The sequence below is a fragment of the Sus scrofa genome, chromosome 7, assembly GCF_000003025.6.
Source record: "Sus scrofa isolate TJ Tabasco breed Duroc chromosome 7, Sscrofa11.1, whole genome shotgun sequence".
Lineage (NCBI taxonomy): Eukaryota > Metazoa > Chordata > Mammalia > Artiodactyla > Suidae > Sus > Sus scrofa.
The window spans coordinates 91,110,327-91,123,018 of record NC_010449.5 but is presented as its reverse complement, the minus strand read 5'-3'; the positions used below and the strand labels follow the sequence as shown (position 1 = coordinate 91,123,018).

Genomic DNA, 12,692 nt, shown 5'->3' with positions numbered 1-12,692 from the left:
ATGGGACTTTGGGCAAGTAGTGGAACCTCTCTGAGCCTTAGTTCCTCATCTAGAAAACAGGATAACTTAATAACCCTGACTGTCCCTCCCGGCTGTGATGAGCTTGTGAAGGTAATGATCCGTCAAGACACTTTGGAGGCTGGGAGGCACGACACAGATGTGAGGGAGTTACTGTTGTGGGGTTCAGCAGGAGACCGTTCATGCCCCCAAAGGGGACGTGTTCTAAAAGTCAGGGGCAGCTGCCACCCTACCATCAAAAAAGGATCTGAATCCATCATTTAGAGGACCCATCATATGCCAAGAAATTTGCTAGGCTTGGAGGAGTCAAGGAAGAAAATGGTAAGGTTACTTCTTTCAGTTACTATTATCGTGAAAGCGAGTGGTTAGTTGAAAAACATTCCAAGTTTCAAATGTTGGTACAAACATCACGAGCCACAGAGAACACTGTATTGCTGAAGAAGTCATTATAGGCTGTCTGGTCAGGAACCCTTTTGAGAGGAACAGAGATTTGGGCAAAGATCTGAAAGAGGAAAGAGGCAGAGGTTTGGGGCAGGTGGAAGGAAGGTCTTGGGTAAAAGTGAAGGAACAGGGAGGGCTGCCAGTGTGGCCAAAGGAAATGTTCCTTGGAGGGGCAGTGGGAGATGGGCTGGGGCGGGCGGAGGTAGTAGGGAGCCATTCGAGGTCTTGGATGAGAAAAGAGAATGGTGACTGCTCTCTTGGGAAGACAAAAATGAGGGCCTAAGCTCAGTTCCTAATTGGATTACTAGATCCATAAAGAAGAAGCTTACCGTTTTCTTCTTTCTTATCATGGTTTTCTTCTTTGACTCTGAGACCAGTGGATGAATCCTCTAAATACAAAGATATGATGGTCAATTCTGGGTGGTGGGTTTACTGGTGTTTGTTTTGTACTCTTCTGCACTTCTAAATGTTTCTCAAATAGCTACTAAAATAACCAGGCATGGCGTTCCCATCATGGCTCAGTGGAAACAAATCCAACTAGGAACCATGAGGTTGCGGGTTCGATCCCTGGCCTCGCTCAGTGGGTTAAGGATCCAGCATTGCTGTGGCTGTGGTGTAAGCTAGCAGCTACAGCTCCAATTAAACCCCTAGCCTGGGAACATCCATATGCCACGGGCGTGGCCCTAAAAAGATAATAATAACCAGCCATGAAATGAGGTGAAAAGAAGGGATGAATATGAGAAAATATTGTGAAGGGAACATTGACAGGATGCACCTGACTGGATGTTGAAGGCAAGGGAGAGAGAGACATCGAATGTCATTCCAGCCTCAAAGGCTGCAAAAGTGAAATGTCATTCTATAATTTCCTACCTGGAAATGACACTGATTAAAAGAGACAGGTAGGAGTTCCCGCCGTGGCACAGTGGATTAATGATCCGCTTGTTTCTGTGTCATTTCCTGTTCAATCCCTGTGGGTTAAGGATCCAGTGTTGCTGCAGCTGTGGTGTGGATTCAGTCCCTGGCCAGGGAATTACCATATGCCATGTGCGGCTGAAAAAGGTGGAGGCGGGGAGAGAGACAGGGTAGCTCTCTGTTGGGATGGGGTGGGACTGCTGGGGAAGGCTGAGCCTGGTATAAGACTGGGGTCTGCTTCTTCCTTATAGCCTGCTCAGATCAGACACAACCTCCGCTCACAATCAGATGCTTATTAGTCAATGTTTGTTGAATACATGTTTTTTATTTTTTGTTTTTTGGATTTTTTTTTTTTTTTTTTTTTAGGGCCACACTTGTGGCATATGGAAGTTCCCAGGCTAGGGATCGAATTGGAGCTACAGCTGCCAACCTACGCCACAACTCACAGCAACGGATCCTTAACCCACTGAGTGAGGCCAGGGATGGCACCTGCATCCTCATGGATACTAGTCGGGTTCGTTAACCGCTGAGCTGAGAAGGGAACTCCTGTTGAATATATTAAAAAAAAAAAAAAAAATTTACAGATAAGTGAGACAATTTCAGGAGGAAAACTGAGTTTTCCAAGGCATTTAAGACTCTAAATCTCAGTAAATGAAGCCGCAGAACCTCTGGGTTAACTTGCTGTCCTGATACCGCTTCATAGGCTTTAAGGAAGAGTGGAAGGCAGAAGTGCTGGTAGAGTACCCTGGTTATAGGAAAACTTTGTTCCAAGTTTCAGAAAAGGAAACAAGCTGCTAGCTGGAGTTGGAAGTTTCATCTTAATTCTATGTAAAATTCTCATCTGCCTGGTTCTTGAGGCCTTGGAGCTGGGAGAAGTCAAGAGAGCCAGTAGATTCACCACAAACAAGTTATAAAGTATATCGTGTGTGTGGGGGAGTGTGATTGATGATTGGTTGTCTTTTTGTATTTTCTAGGGCCGCACCTGCAGCATATGGAAGTTCTCAGGCTAGGGGTCTAATCGGAGCTGTAGCCGCCGGCCTGTGCCAGAGCCGCAGCAACTTGGGATCCGAGCCGCGTCTGCAACCTACACCACAGCTCACGGCAATGCTGGATCCATAACCCACTGAACAAGGCCAGGGATGAACCCGCAACCTCATGGTTCCTAGTCAGATTTGTTAACCACTGAGCCCCGATGGGAACTCTGAGATTTATTTTTAATTAGGGAAGCTGCAAACGAGTGTGTCTGGATTTCAGGTGGAACTTTATGGTCTCTCCTGAGATCTTTCATTAAAATGGTGAACTGCAGAGTCCCATTGTAGCTCAGCAGGTTAAGAACCTGACTAGTAGCAACCCTGGGTTAAAGGATCCAGCTGCAAGCTGTTGTGTAGCTTTCAAACTCGCTCGGATCTGGTGTGACTGTGGCTCTGGCGTAGGCTGGCAGCTGTAGCTCTGATTCGAGCCCTAGCCTGAAAACTTCCATATGCCACAGTGTGGCCCTAAAAAGAAAAAAAAAAAAAAAAAAAAAAAAAAAATGGTGAACTGCGGACTGACAGTGCCAGTCCAAGGAGATGGCTGAATCCATCCCCTCACGATATTGACTCTCACTGTTAACTTGGAGGAACAGCTTCATCTGATTCTTCAGGCCCATGAATCAACTTTATCTTATCTACCATTGTTGCTGTTTAGTTGAGGGACTTGATTAAGTTTGCAAGTGAAGCAAGGTGGGAGCTAATACATTGGAAAACAGAGTCAGGATGAGACAGGATGCTTCTGTTTTCCAGCAGAAGTGGTAGGCCCAGTCTACTCAGATGATATTTAGTAGGGTTAGCATGCCAAATCCCATAATGTTTGGAAAAAGTCCTAAATGCACATTTAAAGGATGGAGGAGATGTGACCCACCTGAAGAAGAAGACTGGCTGACTGCACGGAGTAGGAGTCCACAGGGCCCTGTAGCTGCCACCCTTAATGCAACTTCAGCCTGTCAGCCCATGCCACCCTGCACCCTGCAGCAGACTGTCCCCGGAGCAGTTTGTTCCATTCCAAGGGGCCTATTTTATGAGCCTCTTGACCAAATGCAGATCATTAAGCAGGGTGTGAACTGGTTGAGAAAGTTGAAACCGTATCATGTGAGGAATGTGTGAAAGACTTGGGATCATCAGATAAAGAGAATCAGGAGTTCCCATTATGGTTCAGCGGAGATGAGTCTAACTGGGAACCATGAAGTTGCAGGTTCGATCCCTGGCCTCATTCAGTGGGTCACGGATCTGGCATCGCCATGAGCTATGATGTAGGTCGAAGATGTGGCTCAGATCCTGTGTTGCGTAGGCCAGCAGCTATAGCTCCGATTAGACCCCTAGCCTAGAAGCCTCCATAAGTCGTGGGTGTGGCCCTCAAAAGCCAAAGGAAAAAAAAAAAAAGAATCAAAAGGGGAAATACCAACAGTTCCTTCAGGTAGGCATTACTATCCTCAGATGAAGAAAATAAGCCTCCATCTGTCCCTTACTGTGCCCAGATGTCCATAGCTGCGTCTCCAGATCAGTCTGACCTGAAAGCCTGTGCATTTCCCACTTCAGCACAGGGGCTGTCATAGGATGTAAGCTTAATCTATGCAGTTCTAGAAGACAGAATCAGGAGCAGAGAGACCGAGTGCCCAGGAAGTAGACCCTATGCTAATTAGACTGTGCAAAAGGGAAAGGCTGTGAGCTCCCTCCTTGTCACCGAGGCCTACAAGCAAGGTTTTTTTTTTTTGGCTGCCCCACAGCATATGGAGTTCCCAGGCCAGGGATATTAGATCTGAGCCAGAGTTGCATCTACAGCTGCCCACTCTGCTGGGCTGGGGATCGAACCTACATCCCAGCGTTCCCAAGACACCACTGATCCCATTTCGCCACAGTGGGAGCTCTACAAGCAAGTCTTTAAAGACCAGCTGCTGGGGTGTGGTCTAGGGGTCGGGCATTCAGCAGTCGCTGGACCATCTGGGCTCTCAGATTCACTTCGGTTCTGTCATTTTTGCTGCCCAGCCGGCATTCTCTTGCCTGCTCGGCCTCTGAGTGCTGGTCTGACGGGCTGTCTCTTCCCACAGCTGCTCATTAAGCTGAAAACGCAGACATCTACGGAGTACTTCCTGGAGGCCTGTTCTCGAGAGGAGAGGGATGCCTGGGCCTTTGAGATAACAGGAGCTATTCACGCTGGGCAGCCCGGGAAGGTCCAGCAACTCCACATATTGAAAAACTCCTTCAAGCTGCCCCCTCACATCAGCCTGCAGTGAGTGCCAGCCCCCTGCCTCCCCCGCCTGGCTTTGCTGCAGCCTCTTCTGTCTGTGCTCAGTGGGGAAGGGGGGCCCTGACTGGTACCACCGCTGTGCTTCGGGGCCTTTCACTGTCACTGTCCCGTTTACCTCGCTTCCTCTGCCTGGGACCAGCTCCTCCCACCTGCCCTGCTCACCTCTTGGGGCCTCTGTTGCTTCTGTCCCCTCCTTGGCGTCTTGACACCCTCCCCCAGTTTCAGCCCCGTATTCAGGGCTGTGTAACAACTCTCCAGGAGTCTTCACTCACCAAGTCTTTGGTCTTGTTTGCAGCCTGGTGGCAAGAATGATGTATTCTGGTAGTAGTTGTAATCTTGCTCTTGGGATTCTTTATCCATTCACCTAGTCATTCATTTATTCAGTCATTTAAAAAACAATTATTGGGAGTTCCCATTGCCGTGCCATGGAAACGAATCTGACCAGCATCCAGGAGGACACAGGTTTGATCCCTGGCCTCTGTCAGTGGGTTAAGGTGTGGTCGCAGATGCAGCTTGGAACTGGTGGTATTGTGGCTGTGGTGTAGGCCAGCAGCTGTAGCTCCAGTTGGACCCCTAACCTGGGAACTTCCATATGCCGCTCCTGTGGCCCTAAAAAGTCAAAAAAAAAAAAAAAAAAAAAAAAGAAAAAGAAAAGAAAAAAGAAACAAATATTGGAGTTCCAGTTGTGGCCTAGTGGGTAATGAACCTGACTAGTATCCATGAGGATGTGGGTTCAATTCCTGGCCTGCTCACAGGTGTTGCTGTGAGCTGTGGTATAGGACGGCAACTGTAGCTCCAATTCGACCCCTAGCCTGGGAAATTCCATATGCTGCAGGTGGGGCCCTAAAAGGGAAAAAAAAAAAAAAAAAAAAAAAAAAGAAAGAAAAAAAGAAAGAAAAATTATTGAGTGCCTCCTGCATGCCACACATGGCTCTAGGTGCTTAGGAGATGCAAATAGGAATAAACAGTTTCTCATCTCCGGGGCTTTCCACCCCAAGTACATGACTAGAGAATGAAAACAGACCTTCCAGGAGTTCCCATTGTGGTGCAGCAGAAACGAATCCAACTAGGAAACCACGAGGTTGTAGGTGCGATCCCTGGCCCTGCTCAGTGGGTTAAGGATCTGGTGTTGCCGTGAGCTGTGATGTAGGTCGCACACATGGCTCAGATCTGGTGTTGCTGTGGCTGTGGTGTAGGTGGGCAGCTGCAGCTCCAATTAGACCCCTAGCCTGGGGACCTCCATATGCCAAGGGTTCGGCCCTAAAAAGAAAAAAAAAAAAAAAGACCAAAGAAAGAAAAAAGATCTTCCATCAGTGGCAGGAATTGTCCCACAGAACAGAGGAAAGCAGGTCAGTGGTGGAGGCGATACTATAAAGTGGGGATGGATGAAAGGCATTCGCATCATGGAAATGGTTACATCAGCCCATCTGCAGAAAATACCCCTAACTTTCCAGGCAGCAGAACTTCATGCCCGTCAGAGGTGTGATGTGAGTCCATTCCTGAACTCAAAAAAACCTCTGTGCCAGGCCCTGGAATCTTGATTGTGCATCTAGGGTGCTGCTAAGCCATAGTGAGTGCAGGGAGGACCGGCAGCAGATGAGAGTGGGTTCAGGTGATGGATGACTTTGAGAAGGAGCTGGAGGAATTTGGACCTTATGTAGTAGATCATAGAGAATCATTACTGTCCATTCTTTTGTTTCTAAATTAAAGCTGCGGCTCTTTAGTACTATTACAAACGTAATATCTGTCTAGTACAGAAATATTAGAACATTTAGATGAGAGAAAAGAAAAAGAAACGTCCCCAAGTCCTACCTCTCAAATTCTGACACGTAACAGAATACCCCTCTTTCCTGGAGATGTGTATCACACCAATTGCCACTTGCTTCATACCCCTCGCAGTGGCTCTTGGACCCTCCCTCATACCTGTCCAGTGTGATGAGGGTCCCTTCTCCTTTGCCTTCCCTCCTTGTAGTCGCATCATAGACAAGATGCATGACAGCAGCAGTGGAATCCGGCCAAGCCCCAACATGGAGCAGGGAAGCACCTACAAAAAGACCTTCATAGGTGAGCACCACCCCCCGCAGGGGATCAGGCGCTAGAAACCTGGGGCTTGGTGATCCAGGACTTGGTAAATTGACAGGCTTGTGTTGAGGCCAGGAGTGGGCTGGCCTGCGATGTGGCCTTTGGTTCTCTCTTGGGCAGAGCCCCGCGGCTGTTCAGGGCTGCCCAAGGAGTCAGGATCAATGAGGTCATAGCCAGGCACCCCCCCCCTCCCCCCAGCAGGCTGATCTGGAGCCTCTGTCATCTGACTGGTACTCCCCTGCCCTGATGCAGGCTCCTCCCTCGTGGACTGGCTCATCTCCAACAGCTTCGCAGCCAGCCGTCTGGAGGCAGTGACCTTGGCCTCCATGCTCATGGAGGAGAATTTCCTTAGGCCGGTGGGCGCCCGAAGCACAGGAGCCATTCGCTCTGGGGATCTGGTTGAGCAGTTTCTGGATGACTCCACGGCCCTGTACACTTTTGTAAGTTTGAGAGTGGATTCCTCTTGCCCTGGGGGCAGACAGGAAGCAGAGGCAACACAGTGGGGGTCAGAGATCCACAGACATGGATGAGAGGCCTACCTAGGGTTTTGGGGGACAGCTTCACCCCTTAGCTGGGGTGAAGTCTCAGTATGGAGGATTTCCTTTCCCCTGTGGGAACCCCCATCGCCTGGATCTGGGACTTTTTGCTAACCGTCCTTGCTCTTTCCATCCCACCAGGCTGAGAGCTGCAAGAAAAAGATAAGCCCCAAGGAAGAAATAAGTCTCAGCACTGTGGAGTTAAGTGGAACAGTGGTGAAACAAGGCTATCTGGCCAAACAGGTATGGCTGCCTTGGGGTGGGGTGGGGTGGGGGGGTTGCTCAGTTCTCACTCTGGGGAGGCTGAGACTGCCAGAGGGCACTGGTTATCAGCAGAATCTGCTAAAGCCAGGGCCCAGCAGCAGCCGCAGGGAGCAAATCAAGGGGGATGTGGGTGTGCCTCCCCTCCCCCACCCCGCCACATGCACACGTACTCAATTCCCAGACGGGGGTGTTCAGGGAAAAGGTGCACAAGTGTAGCTATCACAATAGAAAACAATGCCTGCATCATTGCCCAGTTCCCATCTTTGTCTGGAAGGGAATTCTCTACTGGTTGGTATTTTGCATTTATGGAGCTTCTGCTCTCTGAGGCTTCCCGGAGGTCTCTCCCTGACTTGGTGAGACTCTGCACAACCCCTTGCTAAGTATTTTCTGCACCTAGTTCAGTAGGTTGAAGCGGAAAATCTCATTGTTTAAAAACTGATTGTTGGAGTTTCTTGGTGGCTCAGCAGGTTAAGGATCCGGCACTGTCGCTGCTGTGGCTCAGGTTCGATCCCTGACCCAGGAATTTCCTCATGCTGCAGATGTGGCAAGTAAATAAATAAATAAAAATAAAAACCAACTGTGGCCACTGTTCCTACCCTGTTGGAAGAGCAGCCACATTAAGCAGGAGGCCACCAGGTCACAGTCTCGTTATCGGCATGTCCCCCCATGCCTGTGAGTCCAGCCTCTGGGTCCCGGCAGGTGAGGTGTAAGCCGACCTCCTCTCCTGCACACCCGTCGTGTTTGTGCACTTACGCATCAAGTAAACGTGTGTGTCTGCGCAGTGAATGAGAACGCTGCTCAGCGCCATTCCCATCTTGCTCAGATTGTTTTACCATCCACGCAGCTGTCTGTTTATTCCGAGGGCTCTGCTTCTGCTGGGCCTGAAGGGAGGTAGTGAGGTCCTGGGAGGGGAGGAGGATGTAAGAGGGCCTCAGGTGCCCCAGACTAGACCACAAGGGGTCTAGTGACCTAGGGGTTAAGCCACAGAATCACACACAGTTCGATTTTAACATATAATTGATCATTTCTTACCCTTTTTGTTTGTTTTTTGTTTTTTTAGGGCCACACCTGCAGCACATGGAGGTTCCCAGGCTAGGGGTCTAATCAGAGCTGTAGCCGCTCGCCTACCCCAGAGCCACAGCAACACGGGATCTGAGCTGCATCTTCAACCTACACCACAGCTCATGGCAACACTGGATCCTTAACCCACTGAGTGAGGCCAGGGATCGAACCCACAACCTATGGGTCCTAGTCGGATTCGTTAACCACTAAGCCACAACCCTTAACCCACTGAGCGAGGCCAGGGATTGAACCTACATCCTCATGGATGCTAGTCAGATTCACTTCCACCGAGCCATGATGAGGACGCCATCTTTTTTTCTTTTTTTGAAGTATAATTGAGTTACAACGCCGTGTTAGTTTCAGGTGTACAGCAAAGTGATTCGGTTATACATATATATGTGTGTGTGTATATTTTTTTTCATGATGGTTTATTATAGGATATTGAATATAGTTCCCTGTGCTATACTGTAGGACTTTATTTATTTATTTATTTATTTATTTTTGGTCTTTTCTAGGGCCACACCCGCAGCATATGGAGATTCCCAGGCTAGGGGTTGAATCGGAGCTGTGGCTGCCAGCCTACACCAGAGCCACAGCAATGCAGGATCCGAGCTGTGTCTGTAACCTACACCACAGCTCACAGCAACGCTGGATCCTTAACCCACTGATCGAGGCCAGGGGTTGAACCCACAACCTCATGGTTCCTAGTCAGATTCGTTAACCACTGAGTCACAACAGGAACTCCTGTTGTTTATTTTATATTTAATAGTTTGTATCTGCTTATTCCAAACTCCTAATTATGCCTCCCCCGCTCCTCTTCCCCTTTAGTAACCGTAAACTTGTTTTTAGTTGTACTCTTTTTTTTTTTTTTTTTTTTTCTTTTTGCCATCTAGGGCCGCTCCCGTGGCATATGGAGGTTCCCAGGCTAGGGGTCGAATCAGAGCTGTAACCTCCAGCCTACGCCAGAGCCACAGCAACACAGGATCCGAGCCGCGTCTGCAACCTACACCACAGCTCACGGCAACACCAGATCGTTAACCCACTGAGCAAGGGCAGGGATCGAACCCGGAACCTCATGGTTCCTAGTCGGATTCGTTAACCACTGCGCCACGACGGGAACTCCCGTACTCTTTTTCTAATGCAGGGTGTTACAGTGGTCTCTACTGTACATGTGTGCATGTACATACCTGCAGCTGTCAGTTTGTTTTTGTAGTGAGTTGGCACAAGGTTGGTGCCCTTGGGTTCAAGTTTGCCTGTGAGCTCTCAGTCCAGTTGACACCCGTGATCTCTCTGTCCTGTATGTACCCTGAGTGGTGTCCAGGCAGTGCTCCCCCTTTCCTTCAGCGCTGCCTCCCTTTGGCTATGTAACTCGACGAAAGGTGACAGTGTTGTTGCTCACGTGTCACTGAGCAGGGCGGACCCTGATGTGTCACTATAGTCTCTGGATCTCCAGCAGACTCTTCTGAGAAGGTTATTCCATTGGAGCAGGCCGGCTTGGAGGTTTGGCATTAGAGGCATGGAAGTGGGAAACAGTGACAGAGCTGTCACCAATCAGCCTTGCACCCTTTTCTTTGCCTCAGGGGCACAAGAGGAAAAACTGGAAGGTGCGGCGCTTCGTTCTGAGGAAGGACCCGGCTTTCCTGCATTACTACGACCCTTCCAAAGTGAGTGCCGCGGGGTCACTCGGTTCCAGTTCTGTGCTGCTCCTGAGCAGAGCAAGCAGCTGGCTCCAATTCCACCTTCCTGTCAGCGTCCCTACCGTAACACCTGCCACTGGACCTTTCCTTCCACAGTGCAAACTACTCCTAACATTCTGATCACTCCTTTCTTTCATCACATCATTGCCTGCTCAGTGGATCTTCATTGTTTTGAGAGGAAAAGCATCTTTCAGTTTCTCCAAATCTGGCTGTGTGCTTAGGGAAGGTGAGGTGGGCTGATAGACTCCTGCTTTCCAGCCTCATTTTTTTTTTTTTTTTTTTTTTTTTTTTTTGTCTTTTTAGGGCCACACCTGCGGTATATGGAGGTTCCCAGGCTAGGGGTCCAATCAGAGCTGTAGCTGCCAGCCTACACCACAGCTATGGCAAGGTGGGATTGGAGTCGTGTCTACGACTTACACCACAGCTCAGGGCAACGCCGGATCCTTGACCCACTGAGCGAGGTCAGGGATTGAACCTGCATCCTCATGGATGCTAGTCGGGTTCGTTAACCACTGAGCCACTACAGGAACTCCTCCAGCCTCGTTTTATTTCAACCCAAAGAGGCCATGAATTCTGCCCCCTCAACCTCTTGTCCCCACCAATGTTTAGAACCTTTCTTGTACCAATTATTTCAGCCAAAATTTATGAAATCGTCTTTTCTTTTTCTATGAATGGATCCAAGAATTGCTGGTTTTGATGATAAATGTTACTGCATGCCAAGTTGATCTAGTTCCAATCAAAAGAAAAGAAAAATGGCCTTTGAGTCAGCCTTTTCAGCCTTGTCTTGGTAGATGTGTGATTTTCATTTGATGTTCAAAATAATGAAGAGTGGGCGCTTCTCCTTTCCTGAGCTTCAATCAGGACCCCCTCGCCACCAAGCTGAGAACAGAAGGAGCTTGGAGGAGGCCCCTGTTACCGATGATTCTCACAGACATCTTTTGTGGGCCTGAGAACAATTACAGATGCGAGTGTAACTCTTCTTTTTAATCAGGTCTCCTTTCTTCTGCAGGAAGAGAACCGGCCTGTGGGTGGGTTTTCTCTCCGTGGTTCACTCGTGTCTGCGCTGGAGGATAACGGCGTTCCCACTGGTAAGGTGCAACTTTGGCCCCGGCCTGAAGCTCTCAGGGACGTCGCTCCGGTGCTCTGGATAGCACTCTGCTGATCAAGGACTGAGCTGTGGGGACTAAGTAGGGCTTTCTCAGTGAGACAGGGAAATGATGTGAGTTTTGAAGCCAATTTCAGAATCAGAGAAAGGGCAAGTGGGGGTGTGCTTAGTGTTTTAACAACGCAACTAAATAACCCTTCTTTCCCATCCTTTTCTGTGCTTATGGCCTAAAAGCTTCTACCTAAGAGCAATAGCTTACAATAGCACTTACAGATTGATAACACACTTTAATATCTATTATCATAATATTCAATATCTTGTCTAATTTCACAGTAGACAGCTAAGGTAGGAAGATAGTATTATTCTCATTTTCTAGATGTGGAGATTGAAGTTCAGGGAAGTTAAACAACTTAAAGTCGAATCCCACATCTGTCCCTGCTTTTATCATAAACGTACTGGATACTATGTTGTGAATGAGATTATAGCTCTGTGGTTAGCATAGGGGCAGGCCAAGTAGGCTTCCAAAAATGTCTAGACATAGCACTGGCAGGCCTTGAGGCACAGATTGGGGAGAGGGGATGAATGGGAGGAAAACAGGAAAGCATGCATCTGGGGGGACTGCCTCACCATGTACATTTGTACTTAAATACTTCATCATATTTGCTTTTGTCTATGTCTCAGTTGACTTTCAGCTGAAAGCAGACTTGGATATTTACTTTTTTTTTTTTTTTTTTCCCCTTCTCTGCCTAGGGGTTAAAGGGAATGTCCAGGGAAATCTCTTCAAAGTGATTACTAAGGATGACACACACTATTATATCCAGGCCAGCAGCAAGGCTGAGCGTTCAGAGTGGATCGAAGCTATCAAACAGCTAACGTGACAAGATCTTAAGGGTGTAGCACCAGGATTCCTCCCTCCTACCGGATGACACAGACAGGATTTCCTGGAAAATGGGGGTGTGTTGAGACTTTTAACTTTTATATTTTGTACTGTTTTGGAGTGAGCTTGGTGAAGTTCCTCAGATTACAGTCAGCAGTGGTGCTATTTATTTCCTTCCCCACTCTCACATTAACATGGAAATGCTGGAATAGTCATTAGGCATCCACATTTTGACTTTTGCCCATCATCACAACCAGCCATTCCTTGGGCACCAAAGTCAGATCCCTTTGTTACACTAACTGGCCATGTTGTAAAACTAAATAAAACACTATCGTCTCATAGTGGCACTCTCTGAAATGCTGTCAGCAACTCCTAACTCCTTTGGAAATAATAAAAATTTGACATTTGTTCCTGGC

The 12,692-nt window shown here is 48.3% G+C and overlaps 1 protein-coding gene across 2 annotated transcripts in view; it reads left to right on the top strand.

Annotated features, from left to right (window-relative positions):
* PLEK2 (pleckstrin 2) overlaps nucleotides 1-12,692 on the top strand; it is a 22,884-nt gene extending 10,192 nt beyond the window's left edge. Inside the window, exons 3-9 of one of the 2 annotated variants that reach the window (XM_001928435.4) lie at nucleotides 4,454-4,635; nucleotides 6,626-6,717; nucleotides 6,988-7,175; nucleotides 7,413-7,514; nucleotides 10,178-10,261; nucleotides 11,304-11,382; nucleotides 12,150-12,692. In XM_001928435.4, coding sequence (XP_001928470.1) covers nucleotides 4,454-4,635; nucleotides 6,626-6,717; nucleotides 6,988-7,175; nucleotides 7,413-7,514; nucleotides 10,178-10,261; nucleotides 11,304-11,382; nucleotides 12,150-12,277 — 855 coding nt within the window. In that variant the 3' untranslated portion in view covers nucleotides 12,278-12,692. The remainder of the gene's footprint in view (nucleotides 1-4,453; nucleotides 4,636-6,625; nucleotides 6,718-6,987; nucleotides 7,176-7,412; nucleotides 7,515-10,177; nucleotides 10,262-11,303; nucleotides 11,383-12,149) is intronic. The other variant, XM_021099391.1, reaches the window with a different exon arrangement.